At 52.1% G+C, this 22,661-nt stretch overlaps 1 protein-coding gene across 1 annotated transcript; it reads right to left on the minus strand.

The window, feature by feature from the left end:
• Nucleotides 1–419: 419 nt before the first annotated feature.
• On the minus strand, nt 420–13,582 carry LOC101529724 (cytochrome c oxidase subunit 5A, mitochondrial). The gene is made up of 5 exons (XM_058665480.1): nt 13,385–13,582; nt 6,004–6,120; nt 3,443–3,564; nt 2,277–2,396; nt 420–593 (listed from the first exon to the last, which is right to left on the minus strand). Exons 1-4 carry the CDS (start codon nt 13,485–13,487, stop codon nt 2,283–2,285), a joined length of 456 nt encoding a protein of 151 aa, XP_058521463.1. The 5' UTR covers nt 13,488–13,582; the 3' UTR covers nt 420–593; nt 2,277–2,282.
• Nucleotides 13,583–22,661: the final 9,079 nt, after the last annotated feature.

Consider the following 22,661-nt stretch of genomic DNA (forward strand, 5'->3'; position numbering starts at 1 on the left):
GCCAGATGAAATTCCTGCTCTCATAATTCTCTCACCAAGAAAGGAACCCATGCCTGCACTTCACATGTGCCAGGATCCCATATGGGTGTGGTTCATGTCCCAGCTGCTTCCTTCCCATCCAGCTCCCTGCTTGTGGACTGGGAAGGCAGTCGAGGATGGTACAAAGCCTTGGGATCCTGCACTCACATGGGAGACCCAGAAGAGGCTCCTGGCCTCAGGTCAGCTCAGTTCTAGCCATCGAAGTCATTTGGGGAGTGAACCAGTGGATGGAAGATATTTCTGTCTCTCCTTCTCTCTGTAAGTCTGCTTTTCCAATAAAAATAACAAAATTTTTAAAGAAACAAAAAACAGCAGCGGTAACAAACACAAACAACCTGTCAGCACTTTTATCTTCTGCTTCTCAATGCAAACACACAGGATGACGTGTGAGTTCAGTTCAAACTCATTTCCCGTTTATTAAAGTTCACATTACCATGATATGGTTTAGCACTCAATAAAGGAAAACGGGTCTGAATAAGGTAATATGTTATCATCAGTATTTCCAGGTGATGGTTACAATCAAGTAGTAATACCAGGAAGTGCTTGGGAACCACCTGGAAGAGAAAGCATAAAGAATTATTAGCCAGGAAAGTGCAGAGAGAAGGTGTGCCTCTGATGAAAACCACCGGGGTGTGGCCGGGCCAGCAGCCACTCCTGCTGCCAGCCTTACCCGTGACCGAGCCGTGTGGCTTCACCAACATTTACACCCTGGTGCTGGCCCATCTTTTCCATCAGAAAGTGTTCAGCAATTGCCCTCTTCTGAAACAGATTTTTCTTCAGACATACACCCGTGGCTAGACTGTATCTCGTGTGAAGATCTCCTGTACTCCGGATAAACTCACTTAGCTGAGCATGGCTGAGTCCGCCGGGGAGAGAGCACCATGGAGCAGGCACCACAGGCAGGAGCTGCAGCCTTCTAACTGGAAAAGCCTTCACTCTGAGGGCCTTTGTGTTCTCTCCACATCCTCACTGAGAGCTTCAGAACTACACAAACCTTGAAGGTGCTCGAGGAGAACTTGGGGATCCCAGCAGATGTGCTGGGGCGTGTGGACAGGGACAAAATGAAAAGACCCCACTGCCTGACGACAGGCATCAAGAAGGATCCCCCAAAGTAGATGACCCAGCCCTTGCATTTTCTGCTTGGTCGGCCAGCCTGGAGGCTGCTGGGAGGATGGGGAGCTCGGAGGTTTGGAGGTGTGTCAAGAGGGGCTTGCTAGCTGCAAGCTCCCAACTCAGCCGGCTGCCTCCTGAGCAATCTGATGTTAGCCTCCCGAAGAACTTTTTTCCACTGAAGCGGAAACTTCTGAAGAACAGTTTAGTTCCACCTTTAAAAATAAACTTCCTCTGGCTCTTCGGAAGTAAGTCCTCCCCTGGATGCTCTTTCCTGGACTTGAGGAACAGCAGCATGGTAGGTCAAGGGCCCAGTCCTGAAACACTCGCCTGAGATGCCCTGCGCAGGGAGGGTGGCAAGGGCCCCGGACTCCGGGTGCTGCCCACTTCCTGCCACTGGAACCCTCCACCCCAACCTTGCACAGGGCACTCCTGTCTCCTCAGTGAAACAGTAACAGAGCCACCCCAAGGACTGGCAGCTGGTCCACACCAGGGGCACTCCACACAGTGCCTGGCACAGTCACAGCTATAGACACTGCATGTGCTTACTTAATAAAAACACAGCTTGCTGCTCACATTTTTGTTTTATGAATGATTTTCCACATCCTTACTGCCTAAATAACCCTATGACTGCTTTCATTACCTAATAATCTCTTTATACAGACAATAAGATATCAAGGAAGTTTTACTGCTGAATGGTGGATAGTTACTTGACTATTAAATTCTAATGTGAATGTTCTTTATCAAAGTTCACGTTAACGCTGATATTTAAAATCAAGGGCACTTAGACACCTCCAAGTCCATACGAGCCCAATCATTTCTTGTGAGAGAGGAGGGAGACAATGAAGGGACTCAAAGGAAACGTGGCAGGCTACCACCCGGAGACCTCAGTGTGGGACACTCCCACCTGTGCTTCCCTTCATACTTCAACATCTGATAATGCACTTCTTTAGGTAGGGCGGCTTGTACTTGCCTTACTGGAAACCATGGTTGCAGCTCCCTGCATCGCACCCTGCCACTCTGAACCCTGCGTGCTCAGGCGGCCCCCTCCCAAAACCTTGCAGTGCTCACACTGAACAGCTGGCCCCCCTCCACCCTCGGCCCACGGCGACCAGAGGCTTACTCACAGGGGCTTACACCTTGTCGAGGCCCAGCTCCTCTGGAGTAGAAATTCCCAGCTCATTTAAAGTTGGTCTCAGTTCCTGGATGACGTAGGGGTAGATTTCTTTATGAGGTCCCGCTTTGTCCTGGCCAAGAGAGAGAACAGTCACATTGCACTGTCTTGAGAAGCGAGATGAACTTTGGCTGATCACAGGTGCACAGGCCAGCAGCACAGGACTATCACAGGCTGCCTACTTTAATGTCCCTCCATCTGCCCGTGACCCACAGAGACGGCCATCCTAGAGAGGTACTGCTTACGGCAGGTGTTAAGATGCCCAGAGAGTAACAGACAATTGGATGAAATCCACAGAGTATCTGCAAGCCTGGAATTCCTAGGAAAGAATGTGGTGATGACAGAACTCTACAGTGGTAATTGAACATGCCCGGCAGGCAACAGCGATAATTAAGTTAACACAGGAAAAGTGTTTTTGTAATTTGCCTCCAATTTGAAACCTTAACTGAATTAGCCCCCAGCGCTGAGCGGACTGACAGCCTACAGACCCCTGGCACTGGGGTGAAGGCAGGCCCCTCCTGACAGATTCTCCGTGTCTCACGGAGCAGCCGCTCCCGTCCCGGGGAGCTGCAGGGACCACAGTGCCTGGTGCCCACACCTGTGTCGGCGCACACTCCCTCAGCAGCAAATGTGAAAAAGAGAAATGAGCCATGAAGTAGCAGCTGTTCCTCTACCTGCGTGACTTTCTAGGTCTCCTCGACTGCATTCTTACAATTAGATTTTTCCTTACAATGCACAGTATGTGTCATAATTTTGGCCGTGGTCCCTTTTGTTTTTGATTTAAAAAAAAAAAAGTATGCTCTCAGGCCATGAGAAACAATGCATTATATGTGCTCCATATGGGAAAATAAACAAAATCGGAACAAAAGGGAAAGGAGTTGTATACAAGAGTGCTTTTAAACGTGTGGAAGATGTAATTAAACATGCTATTTTGATGGGAAAACAATCTGCAGTCCAAGGCTAATTCTTTAATGTGCATTTCCCCTGAAATGTCTGAAGGTGCCTGCTGACAGCTGCGCAGAAACACCCACCCTGGGAGGCCCCATCTTAAGAAGCACAACAGCATTCTGACACCTGAACAACAACCAAACCGGCTTCCGGAACACTGGTGACACTGACCTTAACAACCTCGAGGATGCGAACTGCACTAGCAAAATCATTCAACCGTCTGCACGCCCGCAAAGCAGCATCAATGATCTTGGGTTCTGGCACCAGATCATAGCCAACAAGTGTGTTCATCCCTGTCAAGATAAAAGGGAAGGGCTGGTCAGCGGGGACTCTCCTAAGGTAAACAGCAATAGAGCTGTCCCTACCTGTGCCCAGGCACAGCCATGCAATTTCACCCACTGGGGCCTCCTGCGCTTCTGAACACCACCAGGTGATGGTATGACAGGGGACCCTCCACAGGGGGTCACCTGGGAGACACCTGGTTCTTTCCAAACAAGAGGGCCACTTCCAATTCAGATCTCTAACTTCCAAACCAAGTGTCGATTTTGGAAGCCTTAAAAAAGATTCAACTGGAAAGCGATCTAAAAACAGTGAGAGAAGTGCTGAAAGAGAGTTAATGCAGCCTGAATGAGGACATTAAGGGGATGTTAAACAGACACATCAGAGCACAGACTCCAACACATTCAACCAGCAAATCCCAGGGCCCCATTACTTGCTCTCTGCTCAAATGACACATCGAAGGTCTTGTTTCGGGCAGGCACACCTGCCTCCTCACTCTGCTCAAGATTATTCATTAGGTCTCCCCTGGTTACAGCACTAAAGAATCATGACATTGTGGCAGGCAGGTGGAAGCACTGAGACTTGCTGTCGTCAGCATCCTAACAGTATTTAACTGAAGGAGCAGGCGATGCTAGGATGTTGAAGGTAGTCTGACCATAAATCACCCAATACTTAAAAATTAGTGACTACTTATTAGTCACATCACTTGCTTACATTAAATACTCAAGAGCTGACTGATGAAAAATCCAGACCATTATCCACAGGGAAAATGACAGATGAATGTGTAGACAGCTGTGACCTGAGGGTTCACCCAGTTCTGTCACTCAGCTACTCTCTCTCTTACAATTTATTCTTATTGGAAAGGCAGATTTACAGAGAGAAAGAGAGAGAAAGATCACTCTCCAAATGACCACAATGCTCAAAACTGAACCCATCTGGTGCCAGGAGCTTCTTCCGGGTCTCCTACGTGGGTGCAGGGTCCCAAGGCTTTGGGCCATCCTTGACTGCTTTCCCAGGCCACAAGCAGGGAGTTGGATGGGAAGTGAAGGAGCTGGGACATGAACCCGTGCCCAAATGGAATTTCAGTGATTGAAAGGGGAGAATTAGTCAATTGAACCATTGCACTGAGCCCTGTAGCAACTGTTTTTAATCAGTGGTGGGTTCATTCCCCAGGGACACTGGGCAGTACAGACACATTTTTGGTTGTCATAACTACAGACATGTAATGCACCCAGCGGGTAAAAGGCAGCGAAATCACAGAAATGTTACCATGAAAAAAAAAAAAAAGATAGCCTCCTACAAGAAAGAACTTTCTGGCCCCAAATGCCAACAGCACCTGCTACAAACCTGTTGTACTCATGGCCTATCCTCACTTCCCATCCTGCTCCCTGCTGGTGGGCCTGGGAAGCAGATGATGATGGCAGAAATCCTTGGGCTCCTAACACCCACATGGGAAACCCACATGGAGGTCCAGGCTCCTGGCTTCAGATTCCAATGGTACAAGCATCTGGGGAAAGAACTGGTGGATGGAAGTGGCTCTCAGTCTCCTTCTTTCTGCCATTCTACCTTTCAAATAATAGCATATTTTAAAAATAAACAGGGCCGGGCCCGGCAGCGGCATGGCCTAGCGGCTAAAGTCCTCACCTTGAAAGCCCGGGATCCCATATGGGCGCCGGTTCTAATCCCGGCAGCTCCACTTCCCATCCAGCTCTCTGCTTGTGGCCTGGGAAAGCAGTTGAGGACGGCCCAATGCATTGGGACACTGCACCTGCGTGGGAGACCTGGAGGAGGTTCCAGGTTCCCGGCATCGGATCGGCGCACACCGGCCCGTTGCGGCTCACTTGGGGAGTGAATCATCGGACGGAAGATCTTCCTCTCTGTCTCTCCTCCTCTCTGTATATCTGGCTGTAATAAAATGAATAAATCTTAAAAAAAATAAAAACAAAACAAAAAAATAAACAGGGCCCAGAGCAATGGCTCAATTGGCTAATCCTCCCCTTGCAAATGTCAGCATCCTAAATGGGCACTGTTTGTGTTCTGGCCGTTCCACTTCCAATCTACTCATTGCTAATGGCCTGGCAAAGCAGTAGAAGATGGCCCATGTCCATAGTTCCCCGTACCCATTTAGGAGACCCAGAAGAACCTCAAAGCTCACAAGTTCAGACTGGCTCAGCTTCGGTCACTGCGGCCATCTGGGAAGTGACCCAGTGGATGGAAGATTTCTCTTTGTCTCTCCTTCTGTCACTCTGCCTTTCCAAAAAAAAAAAAAAAAAAAAAAAAACCCACAAAACTAGATTTATATCTATCTATAAATACACACACACATATAAAAATAAGAGAGATACATTTTCCTAACTACAAGCCACAGGACAGCAAGCAGTTTTACATGATGTACATTTTTGAACAAAGCAGTGGAAACAGCTGGCATTTGCACACCAAACAGCTTCATGTACCTTTGCGGAGTTCCCAGGCATCTATGTCTGGCTTGTTGAAGTACGTCACCCAGCGAGCGTCAAACTCCTCGTCCGTCTCATGTGAGCCATGGGAGTAGCAGCGGGCGGCCTGCCAAGCTGTAACATAAAGCGCAGCCCCATGAGAGGTTGGAACAGCCCTCGACTCACCTCCCACAGCGCATGACAGCTGTGAGTCACCCTATGTGCTGTGGCAAATAATATTCCAGAAGCCAACCGAAAGAACTCTTGCGCACTGATAGAGGAGACGCCTTTAGAATGCAGCACACAGGTGCTGCTGCACAGTGGCTTAAACAGCCATCCGTGAAGCAGGCATCCTATACAGAGCATCAGTTCGAGTCCTGGTTACTCTGCCTCCAATTCAGCTTCCAGCTAATGCTCTTGGGAAAGAACAGTAGATAGTCCCAATACCTGGGCCCTGCCCCCATGCGGGACACCCAGATGCAGCTCCTGGTTTTGCCGTGGCCCAGTCCTGGCTGTTGCATTTTGGGGAATGAAACACCAGATGAAGTGCTCTTTCTCTGTCACTGACATAAATAAATAGATATAGGGCCCGGCAGTGTGGCCTAGCGGCTAAAGTCCTCGCCTTGAACGTGCCGGGATCCCAGATTGGCGCCGGTTCTAATCTTGGCAGCTCCACTTCCCATCCAGTTCCCTGCTTGTGGCCTGGGAAAGCAGTCGAGGACGGCCCAATGCATTGGGACCCTGCACCCGCGTGGGAGACCCGGAAGAGGATCCTGGCTCCTGGCTCGGATCGGCGCAGCACCGACCGTTGTGGTGACTTGAGGAGTGAATCATCGGACGGAGGATCTTCCTCTCTGTCTCTCCTCCTCTCTGTACATCTGACTTTGTAATAAAAATAAATAAATCTTTAAAATAAATAGATATACACATAATTCTTATAAATTAACCGGGTCTGTGGTGGTATAGGAGGTAAAGCCGCCATCTGTGGTGCCCAGCTTAAGTCCCAGCTTCTCTCCTCTGATCCAGCTCCCTGATAATCTGCCATATAAGCAGAGGAACATGGCCCCAGTCCTTGCATCCCTGCTCCCATGTGGGAGACCCCAGGGAAGTTCCTGCCTTCAGACAAGTCCAGCTCTGGCCACTAAAATCAGCTGGGGAGAGACCCCGTGGATGAAGACTATTCTCATCTGCCCCTCCTCAGTGACTCTGCCTTTCAAGTAAGTAAATAAATCTCTCATAAGGTGTATTTATTATTTACCATGACAGACTCCTACTTATAGGGCTTCTCCTCCCCTTTTTCTTCCCCATCCCCCCTCACTATTATTCCCTAAATTATCACAGTCACAGCTACAAGATCAACTTGCTGATAAAATAATCTTAAAAAAAAATAAGAACAGTAAATAGAAGAAAAGGTATTACAGAAGTATATTTGTTATGTTTCTGCTACATGTGGAATACTAGCTTCATATTGTTAATAATGGCTATCTTTGGGAAGGAAAACTTTGGCTTTTAAAAATACTCATCTGGGGGCCCAGTACAATAACATAGTGGTTAAAGTCCTCACCTTGAACGCACCGGGATCCCATATGGGCGCTTGTTCATATCCCGGCAGCCCTGCTTCCCATCCAGCTCCCTGCTTGTGGCCTGGGACAGTAGTTGAGGATGGCACAACGCCTTGGGACCCTACACCTGCGTGGGAGACCTGGAAGAGCTCCTGGCTTCAGATCAGCTCAGCTCTAGCCATTGCGGCCACTTGGGGAGTGAACCATCAGACGGAAGACCTTCCTCTCTGTCTCTCCTCCTCTCTGTATATCTGCCTTTCCAATAAAAATAAATAAATCTTTTAAAAAAAAAATACTCATCCGGGCCCGGACGGTGGCCTAGCGGTTAAAGCCCTTGCCTTGCATGCCCGGGATCTAAGATGGGCACCAGTTCTAATCCCATCCAGCTCCCTGCTTGTGGCCTGAGAAAGCAGTGAAGGATGGCCCAAAGCCTTGGGACCCTGCACCCACGTGGGAGACCTGGAGGAAGTTCCTGGCTTTGGATTGACTCAGCTCTGGCTGTTGCAGTCACTTGGGGAGTGAATCATCGGACAGAAGATCTTACTGTCTCTCCTCATCTCTGTATACCTAATTTTGCAATAAATAAGTCTTTTAAAAAATCCATAATGTTTGAATGTTCACATTTAATGGACTATGAATTTCTAACAAAAAATAAGGTATATTCTAGTTGTTAAGAAAAAACCTTTTCAATAAACCTGTAACGTAACTTTTTTGGTAACATTCTCAAGCAGCGCGTCAGTGTGGGTCTGTGGACTTTCACGTTGTGTTGATTTACCTTCACTTGTCCTCCGCTGTCTCGTGGGTCAGAGACAAGACCAGGACCTCCCACCCCCTAATATCTCCAGCAAGCCAGGCAGCAGAAGGAAAGCCAAGAGGGGTCCTGGTCGACCCAGGGAGCCAACGCAAGGCCTCCAGTCTGTCTTTCAAAGAGCAGAAGCTGAGCAAATTCGCCATAACCTCGGAGACAGAGGGTTACCACACCTCCCAGCTGACCCGCCTCCTCAGTAAACTGCCACTGCAGCTCCCCTTCTCTCCCACGTGGTCCATCTACTCCGCTAGCCGCGAAGTCTCCATTTCTGTTGCCCCGCTGACTGGCTCCACCAGGACCACCAGCCAGGCCCTTTAGACCTCCTAGCTGCAGTGCAGTGGGACCGACAGAGGACGCATAGTGGTCAGCATGCCCTGTCGCACTCAGGCTCACAGGGATGGTAGCAGAGGGATGTGGGAAGGCCCGGCAGTGTGGCCTAGTGGCTAAAGTTCTCGCCTTGAACACCCGGGATCCCATACAGACACCGGTTCTAATCCCAGCAGCTCCACTTCCCATCCAGCTCCCTGCTTGTGGCCTGGGAAAGCAGGCGAGGACGGCCAAAAGCCTTGGGACCCTGTACCCGCATGGGAGACCTGGAAAAAGTTCCTGGCTCCTGGCTTCGGATTGGCTCAGCACTGGCCATTGCAGTCACCTGGGGAGTGAACCATCCAACAGAAGATCTTCCTCTCTGTCTTTCCTCCTCTGTATATCTGACTTAGTAATAATAATAAAAAAAAATCTTTTAAAAAAAAGTGGTTCTCTTTCTCTTTTAAAAGGTTTGTTTCTGTTTATTGGAAAGTCAGATTTACAGAGAGGAAGATCTTCCATCTGCCGTTCACTCCCAGAGTGGCCACAATGGCCGGATCTAAGCTAATCCGATCTAAGCCGGTCCTCACTCTTGCTCTTTCTTGGCCCACGTACCTACGCAGGGGTGTCATTCACTGGCGAGGCAGAAGAGGGACCTCCTCCCTCTACTTCCCATGAAAGGGTGAATATCTCTGAGGTGAGGGATCATTGAAACAGCCAGAGGGAATCTGTCAGGACAGCCTCCCCGGGGCTGCCTCTAAGTCCTGCCCCAGCTGGCACTCGCATCCCATCTTGGAACACCAGTTCCAGTCCCAGGTGCTGCACTTTTGATCAGTTCCCTGATGAGGTAGGTGTCTGGCAAAGCAGAGAAGACTGCCCATCGGGAGACCGAGCTGGGGCTTCGGGCCGTGCTGGCTGAAGCTGTGCCAGGCTGATGCCATCTGGGGAGTGAACAAGCAGGTGGGAGATCTGCCTCTCCCTTTCAAATAAAGAAAATAAATCTTAAGGCAGGGGTGGGGGTGGGAGGGACTGCTGACTCCATTCCCACAATGTCCTCCAGCCTATCACAAGATCATCACAATAAAACCACGGCGGCTGACACGCCTCTCCATTACACACCTGACACGACGCTACTTCACGAAAAGGCCAGAAACTGGGCAGCCACCAAATTCCTGGAAAACTATGCCCAAAACACAACCCCCTACAGCTCCAGAGGACCCAAAATGATTGCTGCGAGTGGGAAGCAGCAGCCAAGCCCCTCCCCACCCTGGGCAGTGGTCTGAGTCCTGGGCACTCCACCTTGAATCCAGCTCCCTGAGCAGGAACCTGGAAAACATGAGCTCCTGGCTCTGGCCTTGGCAAGTCCTGGCCTTTGTGGCCATCCGGCAAATAAAACAGCGATGGGAGATCCCTCTCCCCTTCTGCCATTCTGCCATCCAAATAGGCTTTTTTTCTGTTTAATTTTTTTCCCCAAAACATTATCCTCCTCATTATATTCCAAAATAAATTGAACATCCCAATAAAGCAATGGTAATTTTAGATTATTTTACCAGGGCCTGGTGCTGTGCTCAATTACTAATCCTCCTCCCTGAAAACACTGGGATCGCATATTGGTGCTGGTTCATATCCTGGTTGCCCCACTTTCCATCCAGCTCCCTGCCTGTGGCCTGGGAAAGCAGTCGAGGACGGCCCAAAGCCTTGGGACCCTGCACCGTGTGGGAGACCCAGAAGAGACTCCTGGCTCTGGATTGGCTCAGCACCAGCCGTTGTGGCCACCTGGGGAGTGAACCATTGGACGAAAGATCTCTCTCTCCTCCTCTCTGTATATCTGCCTTTCCAATAAAAATATAAGTCTTATATAAAAAAAAAGAACCCAAGTCTCCAATCTTGCCAAAGAGTTAAATTCCCACATGTCACGTCCAAGCAAACCAGGACTCATGTACACAAATAGATACATTAAAAAAAATTCTATAATTTTTAAAGACTGAATGCTTTATTTGACAGGCAGAGGACACAGAAGGGGAGAAAGAAATCCTCCATTGCTGGCTCACTCCCCAGATGGCCATGCAGTCAAGACTGGGCCACACTGAGGTCAGCAGCCGGCAGTTCCATCAGGTCACCCAGGCGCCAGGAGCCCTAGCACTGTTATCATCTAGGAGCTTATCCTGAAATGGAGCAACTGGGACCCTGAGGCAGGGGCTCAAAGAGCTAATCCTCACCCTCAAGTGCTGGGGTCCCATACAGGTGGCAGTATGTGTCCCAGCAGCTCCACTTCCCATCCAGCTCCCTGCTTGAGGCCTGGGAAAGCAGTCCAGGACGGCCAAAAGCCTTGGGATCCTGCAGCTGCGTGGGAGCCTCAAGAGGAGGCTCCTGGCTTCAGACTTGGCTCAGCTCCAGCCACTGCGGCCACCTGGGGAGTGAATCATCGGATGGGTATAGGGAAGATCTTTGTCTCTCCTCCACTCTGTATATCTGCCTTTCCAACAAAAATCAAATCTCAAAAGAAAAATAGGAATGTTTCTCAAGTTTCTAACATTGCTTTTCAACATTCCGTCAGGTGGTCTATATAAAACACAAAGGCAGGTGGGAGAGGAGCCCCTATTGTAGCCCAGGGAGTCAAGCAAACCCCGACCTGCAATCCCTAACTACTTGGTTTCAGATCCTGCTCCCTCTGACCTGACTGAGAAGCCCTGCCCACCAGCCAGTCACATGGGAGACTACGATGGAGTCCCTGACTGCTTCAGCTTGGCTGCTGCAATCATCGGCCGAATAAACAGCAGAGGGAAGATCTGCTTCTACTCTCTTTCTTAGTCATTCTGCCCTTAAATACATTTTAAAAATGCTGAAAAGCTAACATATTTAGAAAACACAGGGGCTCAGTAATTCCTTGGGTTTATACTTAGTTAAGTCCAAGGACACTGGCAGCTGATGAGCTCAGGTGGTACCCGTCTCTGCAGGCACGGGAGGAAGCGGCTGGTGACGTGGACGGCACACTAATGGTCGGTCCCACGCAAAGCTCGTGAGGATGCTGACAGTGCAAGGCTGGCCAGCTGCAGCCTTGGGCCTCGGGGACCTGGGCTAGCCGTCTGGCCAGGAGTGGCAGTGTAAAAGAGAGGGCAGGGAGGCAGCAGAAGTGGCGCCTGCATCGAGAGGAAACCCCACTTCCCTGGGGCTTCCTGAGGTCTGGGGTAGCAATTTGGATTTTAAGCACCAAATAGAGCCTACCAGCATTTTAAAGCAGTAAATCATTGGACTCAGCAGTTCCTGGGGCACAATCAAGCTTTAAGCTGGAGGCTTCCTCCCACCCCGACATGGAGTGCTGACTGCCAACTGGAGGTCTCTTGGGTCTCAGACTGCTCTGTCAAGTACACGACCTTGTCAGTCACCAGAGAACCTTCCTTCTCTCTGTCTCGATGCAGAGTTCCAGGGGCAAGCAGAGAGACCTTCCGGAGCTGGAAGTGGGACAGCTGGGACTGCCAGGGTCACAGGTGGAGGCTCAACCTCTGACCAGTATGACCTGAGGGCTCTTCAGCTCACACCAGTGAATAAACCCCAACCAGAACATTCACGCACGAGCCGCGCTGTGGAAGGAAGTGAATCCCACACAGCCAGGCGAGGTGTTCAGAGCTATGGGATTTCCTACAATGCTTAGGAGTATTTAAGGAGGAAAAAAAGGTAAGGAAAAAAAAGCCTTAAAAAGGTTCTATAAAATACCCAAGGTCACAGTGGCCTAGGACCAACACTGCCTCCCTGTGGCAGAGACGTCTACAACAACGTGGGTTTGTGTATGTAGTGTTTTGCTTTTTTGGTTTTTGAACAGGGTGCCTGGGAAGGCAAGAAAACCCAGCAGTCAAGAGTTGGCCCAAACCTCCACCATTTCCCAAAGGGACCAAGACACTATTTGCTATTTCGGTAACTTAACATGTGCCGTCACCACGGACTAAGGTCTAAGGTGCCCATTCGGCGCTAGGCAACCACCCGCTCCCCAAATGCATATAAGGAAGAGACAAAACGAGCCACGACAAGAACCCGCGAGGGCGCTCCTCGTGGTCAAAGCCCAGCGCTTTCCCAACAGCAGCAGCCTTATCCCAAGAGGGACGGACAAGCAGGTGTCCAGCTATGGCAAGACAATCTCATGCGCACCACCATCACCACCCCGTCTGTGTCTCACACAAGACCCCTAAGAAGAACAGAATGAGCTGGGAAGGTGACACACACACTCCCCCCCCCCCCCCCCACACACACGCCAAACCGCTAACCTACAAAGGCACATTTAAATAAAACAAAAACAGGAAGCCTATTGTGGCGAGACGCTGTCCGCCCTCCCCCGCGGAGGTCACCTGCACCCCTGCGCATTTGCGCCCGGAGGCTCAATGTCACCTTCACCACGGCGCCCAGAGGTCGCCGCCGGGCAGTGGGGGTGAACCCGACACCCCGGGGCACGACCCCGGGGCAAGGGCCGGCAGGGACCGGGGCGCCAGGGGCCGGGACACGTCCATGGGGCACGGTGGCCGGGCAGGGGTAGCGCCGTGCGCCCCCCGGGAGCCCCGCACACCTGGCCGGTGGCGGAGGTCGCGCCCTCCCGTCCTCCCCGTCCTCTCGTCCTCCGCTCCCGGCGGCGGCGCACACGGCCAGCCGGCTCGGCCGCCGGAGGTTAGGCCGCCGAGGAGCCCGGCCCAGGTCATCGCAAGGACACGCGGCCACGGGCGGCAGGGGACCTTACCGGCGGCAGCGCCGGGAGCCGGGGCCGGGTGCCCGAGGAGGCCTCGCGGTGCGGCTCGGGCAGCCGCGGCCGCGGCGCAGCGGCGGAGAGCGGAGCCCAGCATGACGGCGATGGCGGCGCGCGGCGGGGCGCAGGGCAGCCGGCGGGGAGGCGGGCGGGCAGCTCCGGCGGGCCGGCGGGGAACGGGCGCAGCCGACGCACGCAGCGACGCACGGCGTGCGAGGCGCGCGGGCCGGCCCACGCCGCGACCTACGGCGGCGCGCTGAGGACATACGCCCTGAGGAGAGAGGATGCCGGCAAGGTGAGGATCGGAGTTCGAGTCCCTGGCCCAACCGGAAGGCCCGCTTCCTCTTATCTCTGCATCACCCTCAAAAATGGGGATGGTGGGCCCGGTGCGGTGGCCTAGCGGCTAAAGACCTTTCCTTGCACGCGCTAGGATCCCATATGGCCACCGGTTCTAATCCTGAGCAGCCCTGCTTTCCATCCAGCCCCCTGCTTGTGGCCTGGGAAAGCAAAACATGGCCCAAAGCCTTGAGACCCTGCACCCGCGTGGGAGACCCCAGAAGAGGCTTCGGGTTCCTGGCTTCGGATAGACTCAGTTCTGGCCATTGTTGCTGCATGGGTAATAAACGCACAGACGTAAGATTTTCCTGTCTGTCTCTCCTCCTCTCTATATATCTGACTTTGCAATTCAAAAAAAAAAAAAAAAAATGGGATGGGGTCCACAGCGATGGTGGATATGCTTACACTAAAAATAGGAGCACGGACGGCAGAAACAGACTCAGAAGCTTTTTGTTCGCTTGTTTGTTGGCTGGCAGGGCTGCTCTAGGAGGGTCCCTCCTGGCCGTACTAACAGCCACCTGCGGTAAGCCCCTAGGTATCAGGGGCTTTTCCCAGGCTGGAACTGGCTTGATGCCTCCCAGAGGTAACAAGGCTTGTCCCACTGATCTTGGACCTGTCCTCAACCCCTGCACCCACTGGGGAATGGAAAGATAGAGTTGGGGCCCCTTTTCTTCCAGCTGGCTCAGGGCCCAGCGTGATGGCTCAATGGCTAGATCTCCAGCTCACACTCTCTCCCTCTTGGGCCTGCGTGTCTGTCAGTATTCCTTCCTATTAGTGTAGCTTTAGGATGTGAACCTGCCTGAGTCACCATGAAGGTGTGTTTGATAGCCTCGCACCTACCCCACCCCCCCACCGAAGGCAAAGGACATTGTGGGTCACTTGCTGTCCAGGAAAGCCCTTTGCTAGCTGGCAGCCCACCCACGAGCAAGAAAGCACTGGATTGTGTTTTGAAGGAATCCCAGTCCACTGTACTATAGGAGTTTTATTTACATATTTGCTTATTTATCTATTCATTTCATTGAAAAGGCAGTTAGGGGAAAAACCGGAAAGGAAAAGATGTCTTCCACCTGCGGGTTCACTCTCCAGGATGACAGGCAGCCAAACACCTGGGCCGTCCTCTGCTGCTTTCCCAGATGGATTAGCAGGGAGCTGAGTGGGAAGCAGAGTAGCCAGGACTGGGATCTCCCACACTCCCTAGATGGGATACCAGGGGACCGGGGTGGTAGCCTAGTGGCTAAAGTCCTCACCTTGCACGCACCAGGACGCTATATTGGTGCCGATTTCTTTAATATATGTATTTTTATTTGTATTTTTAAATAATCTTACTTAGTTGATTAGGGTACAAAGGGCCAAGGGCTACAGGGAAGTGGGCAATACCATTGTTTCCATACTAATACAATTTTTTCCCCTGTATCTTGGGTCAGGGGAGAAACAAAGGGAAAAGCCCCACCCAGCCTCCCACCCATCCTAGGTCCCTGATGTGAGGCACGCTCCAAGGGTCCTGCTCAAGCAGTTTTGATAGTTCAACAGGTCTGAATTGCTGCCAGTCTTGCTGTTCCAATCATGATAAAACCTATTCAGAATCCCCTGGCTGAAATAGTCTCTTCATGGTTGGGGTTCTGAGATCAGCAGTTCAGTTGGAGGGATCTCCAAAGAAACTTCATCTGAGAGATCCCAAACCTGATTCTTGCGTGAGTTTGCCAGTACAGGGTCTGGCACAGTCCATCGTCCCAATCAGCTTATGCACATGCTGGTCCTTGCACTTGTTGGGTCAGTTCTGTTTCCAGCCCTGTCTTCCACTTGAAACAATGGGTGTTGTAGTCCAGCTCGATCCTACCTACTTCACATTCGATCCTCACGCAAACCAGTGGGAGTTGTAGCCTAGTTGGGGCAACTCCCTATAACCCCCACCAGGCCTGCCCCCTACCCTGGTTCCCATGCATTCCAGTATGTACCGCAGGCTTGTTCAGTCTGTCCCATATCCCGTTAGCTCTCGTACTTGTCAATGAAGCCTAGTTCAACCTAACCAACCTACTATCCAACTCACACACATACTGGCAGGTGCCTTTCTGTCTAGCCACCCCTGCCCCTGTCCTGGTTTTCGTCCTCTCCAATGGGAGTGGTTACCCACTATCTCCCTACTAGGCCACTCCAACTTCCAGATTATGTACTCTCGAGGTGGTTCTGGCATTTAACTTAACAGAATTAGCCCCCAGTGCGAACCTCTGCCATCTGATGATTTGGCAAAACCCAACCAGTCCTCACCCACTCTAATTTTTGCTTGCACCAGTCGGAACAGTCAGCCCAACCTGGCTTTTTCCTGATCTAGGCCACATGAGGCACACAGGTGTTGTAGCCCTGCCTAGTCTGCCCCCATCCCAACTCATGCTCTCCAATGGGAGTGGTTGTCCAGCAGGGGAGTGCACATTCCCCTGCTGGCTTTGCCTCCTACCCCCCACCCCTGGTTCTCGCGTGTGCTGTTTGGGTGCTGCAACCACATCTGGTACAGCTCACCTCACCTTGGCATTCCTTGATGTGCACTGGTATGTGTTGCAACCAAAACTGGTCTGATCCACACTCTATGCTGGTGCTCGGATTTGCCAGCGGCTGATGTGAACAGGTTCAGCCTGGTCTGCCCCCCACCTATGCCATATGTATGATTGTGGGTTGCTTCCTCTGACCTGGTCTGGGTTGCTCCATATTGTGGTTCTTGCGCTCACCTGTAGCGGCTGTGTTTCGACAGGAGTTTCCCGAGCTCCTCTGTCAGAACCTCTCCCTATGCCAGGTCTTGTGTGTACTGGTGGTTCCATGGGGCAGCCCTTATTGCTGGCCTTCCATCTATTCCAGTTCTTGGTATTGGCTGTTTCACCCTAGCCAAGGCTTGTCCATACCCAGAGACTGCTCACACATGGCTCAGTAGGGGCAGAGACCCAGCCTAGTCTGTCCTACATCTTACCCAGGTTCTCCAGAACGCCAGATGGTGCTGGCCTCTAGCCCAGCTAGGTGCGCCCAGTCCCAGTCCACATTTGTGCCTAGGGAGATTGCAGCCATATCCAGACCAGAACACAGCCCCCACTCCAGCCCCTGCACCCTCCCATGGGAATCCCAACCCAGCAAGGGTGTACTTTCTTTTTTTTTTTTTTTTAAAGATTTATTCATTTTATTACAGCCAGATATACACAGAGGAGGAGAGACAGAGAGGAAGATCTTCCGTCCGATGATTCACTCCCCAAGTGAGCCGCAACGGGCCGATGCGCGCCGATCCGAAGCCGGGAACCAGGAACCTCTTCCGGGTCTCCCACGCGGGTGCAGGGTCCCAATGCATTGGGCCGTCCTCAACTGCTTTCCCAGGCCACAAGCAGGGAGCTGGATGGGAAGTGGAGCTGGTAAGACTAGAACCGGCGCCCATATGGGATCCCGGGGCTTTCAAGGCGAGGACTTTAGCTGCTAGGCCACGCCGCCGGGCCCAAGGGTGTACTTTCACAGCTCCCCAACCAAATCTATTCCCAACCCTAGATTGTGCGCTTGCCAATGGGTGCTCTGACCCAGTTGGCTTAGCCCCTTACCTGTCTTAGCCTTTGCCTTCGATGCTGTGCCATAGTATCCCTGCCTCATGAAGACAAGCTGGGGTAAGGACCTAGGTTGGAATGACATGTGCTCCATCCTGATTTCTTATCTTTTTTGTGAGTTGAAGTTTCCTTGGCCCTGTCCGGTCCACCCCCTTCCAGTTGCAGCTCGGCCCACCCCACATCTTATTTTAGGATGTACCTTTGGGTGGTGCTGCCTTGACCTGCCCAGATTGCCATCGGTTCCTTTACCTGTAAGTGATGGCAGGTGCCGTGGTCACTCCTAGCTTAGCCCATCACCACCCCAGCTCGCGAGCTAACTTGTGGGACTTATATTTCCACAGGGTTGGGCCCATATTCCCCCCACAGAGTTTACCCCAGACCAAGTTCTCTCGCGTGCTGGTTAGTGGCCTGGGAAAAGGAGAAGATAACCAAAGTGTTTAACCCCCTCTCATCCGCGTGGGACACCTGGCTGCTGGTTTCAGTCCAGCCCACCACCTGCTCTTGTGGGCATTTGGGGGAGTGGAGGCGGTGAGCCCAGAGAACGGATGATCTCTATTATTTGAATGAATTTTTGTTTGAATTATCTTTATTTTTTGATGATTTTACATAGTTGATTAGGGTGATAAGGGCCAAGGGCTACAAGAAGGTGGGTGAGACCATTATTTCCACATTCTCTTTTTTTTCTTCCTGTATCTGGGGGAAGGAGGGAGATAAGGGGAAAAGCCAAACTCAACCTCCCAAACACCTTTGTATCCTGGGATGGAAGACAGCCATCCAACACCTGGGTGTCCCTCCCAAACACCTTTGTACCCTGGGATGGAGGACAGCCATCCAACACCTGGGTGTCCCTGGGGTCCCTGATGTGGGGCATGCTCCGAGGGTCCTGCTCAAGTGGTTTCCATAGTTCAACAGTTCTGAATTACTGCCAGTCTTGCCATTCGTATCACGATGAAATCTCTCCATTGGCTGACATAGTCCATCCTAGAGTCTCCAATTGCCCAGGTATTCACACTCAACACTTGGCTGGGATAGTTGATCCCTTTGTTCTGTCCTCCATCCTCTGTTGTGGCAGCAGGTGTCCTCTGCAGACTCCAATGTACTGCCACATCTTCCATGTGCACCTGGATATGCTGTCCACTGCTCTGGCTGAGCCACTGAGGAGGCTCAGTTCTGACACATGCACTCCACGGTCAGACCATGGAACCTGCACTTCTCGCCATGATTGGGGTTCTGAGTCCAGTGGTTCAGTTGGGGGGATGCCCAAAGAAACCTCATCTGAGGTGATCCCAGACCTGATTCTTGTATGTGCTTGTCAATATAGGGTCTGGCACAGTCATTCGCCCCAATCAGCTTATGCACATGCTGGTGGTTGTAATTGCTGGATCAGTTCTGTCTCCAGCCCTGTCTTCTACACAAACCAATGGGTGTTGCAGCCCAGCCCAATCTGTCCATCACACACTTGGCCCTCAGACAAACCAGTGGGAGCTACAACCTAGTCAAAGCAATCAGCAGTAACCCCCACCAGGCTTGCTTCCTACCCTGGATCCCATGCTTGCCAGTATGTACAGCAAACTGGTCCAGTCTATCCCACATCCCATTCATCTCTCATACATGTCAATGTGTATTGAAGCCTAGTTCAACCCAACCAGCCTCACTATCCAGCCCACACACCTGCCAACGGGTGCCACTCTCTGTCTAGCCATGCCTGCCCCAGTCATGGTTCTCATGCTCACCGGTTGGAGTGGCAACCCAAGAAGGAGGTTTCCCTACTGGGCCCTCTCCCATTCCCGGATCTTGCACTCTCCAGGTAGTGCTGTAGTTTAACTTGACAGAATTTGCACCCCCCCTGTGCCAGCATCTGCCAACTGATGCTGTGGCAAAGCCCAACCAACCCACATCCACTCTGGCTTATGCATGTACCAGTAGGAACAGTCAACCCAGCCTGGCTTTCCCCTGATCCAGCTCACATGAGGCCAATAGGTGTTGTAGCCCTGCCCAACCTGGTCTGCCCCCATCGTAACTCTCACGCCCACAAGAGGGAGTGGTGGTGCAGCAGTAGAACCCCATGCAGCCCCCCTACCAGGGTTCGCCCCCTCCTTCCCTGGGTCTCACATGTGCTGGTTGGGTGCTGTAGCCCAGTCTGGCATGGCCCACCTCTCCTTGGTATTTGCCAGTGGGTGTGTAGCCTGGCCAGGTCTGGCCCACCCCCAATTCCAGCTCACACTGGTTGAGGCTACAACCTAGCCCAGCCCAGCCAACCCCCAGTCCTGGCCCTCATGTGAACTGGTTTGTGTTGCAGCCCAGCCCAGCCTGACTCATACTCCATTCTGATACTCAGATTTGCTAGCAGATGATATGAACTTGCCCAGTTTTGCCCCCAACCTGCGCCAGTTGTATGCCAGTGGGTACCATCCCCTGGCCTGGTCTGGGCTGCTCCCTATCATGATTCTTGTGCTCACCTGCAGGGACTGTATCCCAACAGAGGAGTTTCACAAGCTCCTCCATCAGAACTTCTCCCAGTTCCAGATCTAGCACACCCTGGTGGGTCCACGGGCCAGCCCAACTTAGTCTACCTCCTGTTCTAGCAGAACAGTGGCCTTCCCTGACCAGCCTTCACCCATTCTTGTTTTTACTGTTGGTGTTACACCACAGCCAAACCTGGTCCACACCCAGACACAGCTCAGCAGGGGGCAGAGACCTAATGCAGTCTGTCTCATACCTATCCTGGTTCTCATGAGCACCAGTGGGTGAAGTTTATTCCAGTCTGGCACATCTCAGACCCAGTCCACACTTGTGCCCCGAGGAACACTGCAGCCATATCCAGACCTGACGGCAGCCCTCATTCTGGCTCTCACACTCACCAGTGGGAACCACAACCCAGCCAGAGCATCCCCTTTTTTCCCCAGGCAAGTCTGTTCCCAGCTATAGATCTTGCACGTGCCTGTGGTTGCTCTGACCCAGCTTGGTCAGACCCTAACCTGTCTTGGCGTTTGCCTTTGGATGCTGTAGCCTGGCCTGACCTGGCCTGCCCCCAGTCCCAACTCTTGCTGGCAGGTGCTGGAACCTGACCCTGCTCAGCCTGCTTGCATCCTTAGCTCATGCAGACTGGCAGGTGTGACAGCCTAGCCCGACATGACCTGCACTCCAGCCTGGTTTGTGCACTTGCCAGTGAGCTAAGGTTTGCTTGGTTCTTCCCAGTCTGCCCACTTCCAAAATCAACCCACACCTTTGCCAAAAGCTGGAGCTACCTTATCCAACCTGCCTGATCCCCAGGCCTAGAATACAGGCTCACCAGTGGGAACTAATGACCTACTAGGGGAATTACCCAAGTTCCCCTACTCGGCCCACTCCCAGACCCAGATCTCATGCATGCCAGTGGGTGCTAGGCCCTTGCCAGGCTAAGCCTGCCCCCTCCATCTGGGTCTTGTATAAGCTGGTAAATATTGCATCCCAGCTTGCTCCACACCGTTTTAGGATGCACATGAGGGTGCTACAGCCTGGACCTGCCCAGACTATTCTCAGTTCTTGTACCCGTGAGTGTTGGCAGGTTCCATGGTCAATCACCCTAACCCTAGCCCTAACCCAGCTCTGTGGAGGCTTCTTGTGGCCCTAACTCTCAACCCATCAACACCCCAACTCTTGAGCTAACCTGTGGACTTGTATTTCCACAGGGTTTGGCCCACACATCCCCACAGAATCTACCCCTGGTTCTCTCGTGGGCTGGTTAGTGTCATGACCCTGCCTAATGTGACCCATCCCCTGTTCTGATATTCAGTCAGGTACTGGAATCAAGCTCTGGTAGACAGGCCCATAGCCCTAGCTTTCACATGGAAAGGCGTGTGGTGGTCAACCATGTTCCATGCCAACAAGCCCACCTCAGGACTGCCATGTGGGCTGATGTATCAGTCTGACCCAAACAGATCTTCCAGTCTCTCCCCTCCAAACCACCAGGTCTCAGTCCCCTCGCATAGCTGCAAGTACAGTGGCCTGTCATAGGGTGTCCCTTAGGATTCATTCCTCACCTACATGTACTGTGGCCTTATTAGCAGATGTCCCTAGGCAGTTATGCCACACCCTTAAGACCCCAGGGCTCATCGGTGGGTAGCCAGCAGGCAAAGCCCAGCTCTGTTGTTGCTCTGGCCATCCACAAGCTCAGAATTCTCCCACCACTTGGCAGCAGTGGATGGAGACCTAGAATCCCCAGCAGGAAGCCTGGAGCAGCTCAGATACTCCCAGCCACAGGCACATGGATGATCCACACCCACAGCTCTGCCCAGAATTACCTGATTTGAATTAATTTTCACTTATTGGGCCTGGAACGTAACCTAGTGGCTAAAGTCCTTGCCTTGAATGTGCCGGGATACATTATAAGCACCGGCCCCGCTTCCCATCTGGCTCCTTGCTTGTGGCCTGGGAAAGCAATCAATGATGGCCCAAGTACTTGGAACTCTGCACCTGCATTGGAGACTGGGAAGAGGCTCCTGCTACCGGGCTTTGGATTGACTCAGCTCCAGATATTGCGACCGTTTGTAGAATAAATCAGCTAATGGAAGATCTTTGCCTTTCCTTCTCTCTGTAAATTTGACTTTCCAATTAAAAACAAATACATAAACCTTAAAAAAGAGGGGCCCGAGCATTGCCCACCCATTTTCTAATTAATTAAGAGACCACCAATGGGGACCATCTTACCTGTAGGTTCCCCGCCCAACAAGGAGGGGTCAAGGAAGGCATAAAATCCCAAGACCCTTCCTCAAACCTTTGGTGTCTCTCTCTCCCTCCTCTTTCGAGAGGCACCCCACCTCCTGGCTTTTCGGAGGTGCTTTCCCTTCTCTCCCTTCCCTGCTTACCTGGTCCCTTCGCAAATAAACTTTTCTGTCTGCAACAACAAAAAAAAAGAGGAGCCTGGCATCGTGGCCTAGTGGCTAAAGTCCTCGCCTTGAACGTGCCAGGATGCCATATGGGTGCTGGTTCGTATCCCGGCAGCCTCACTTCCCATCCAGCTCCCTGCTTGTGGCCTGGGAAAGCAGTCGAGGACGGCCCAATGCATTGGGACCCTGTACCCACATGGGAGACCTGGAGGAGATTCCTGGCTCCTGGCTTCGGATTGGCGCAGCTCCAGCCATTGCAGCCACTTGGGTTGAATCAGCAGATGGAAGATCTTCCTCTGCATATCTGCCTTTCCGATAAAAATAAATAAATCTGGCCCGGCGGCGTGGCCTAACGGCTGAAGTCCTCACCTTAAAAGCCCCGGGATCCCATATGAGCGCCGGTTCTAATCCCGGCAGCTCCACTTCCCATCCAGCTCCCTGCTTGTGGCCTGGGAAAGCAGTCGAGGACGGCCCAAAGCTTTGGGACCCTGCACCCGC

This window comes from Ochotona princeps, chromosome 6 (assembly GCF_030435755.1).
Source record: "Ochotona princeps isolate mOchPri1 chromosome 6, mOchPri1.hap1, whole genome shotgun sequence".
In the NCBI taxonomy this organism is placed as follows: domain Eukaryota; kingdom Metazoa; phylum Chordata; class Mammalia; order Lagomorpha; family Ochotonidae; genus Ochotona; species Ochotona princeps.

What these genes read in the sequence shown, in the direction of transcription:
- LOC101529724 (XM_058665480.1), bottom strand. Translation starts at nt 13,487, where the DNA reads ATGCTGGGCTCCGCTCTCCGCCGCTGCGCCGCGGCCGCGGCTGCCCGA. An exon ending in GGCTCCCGGCGCTGCCGCCG is followed by an intron (nt 6,121 to 13,384) that starts GTAAGGTCCCCT and finishes TTTATGTTACAG; the next exon opens with CTTGGCAGGCCGCCCGCTGC. An exon ending in TGCCTGGGAACTCCGCAAAG is followed by an intron (nt 3,565 to 6,003) that starts GTACATGAAGCT and finishes TTATCTTGACAG; the next exon opens with GGATGAACACACTTGTTGGC.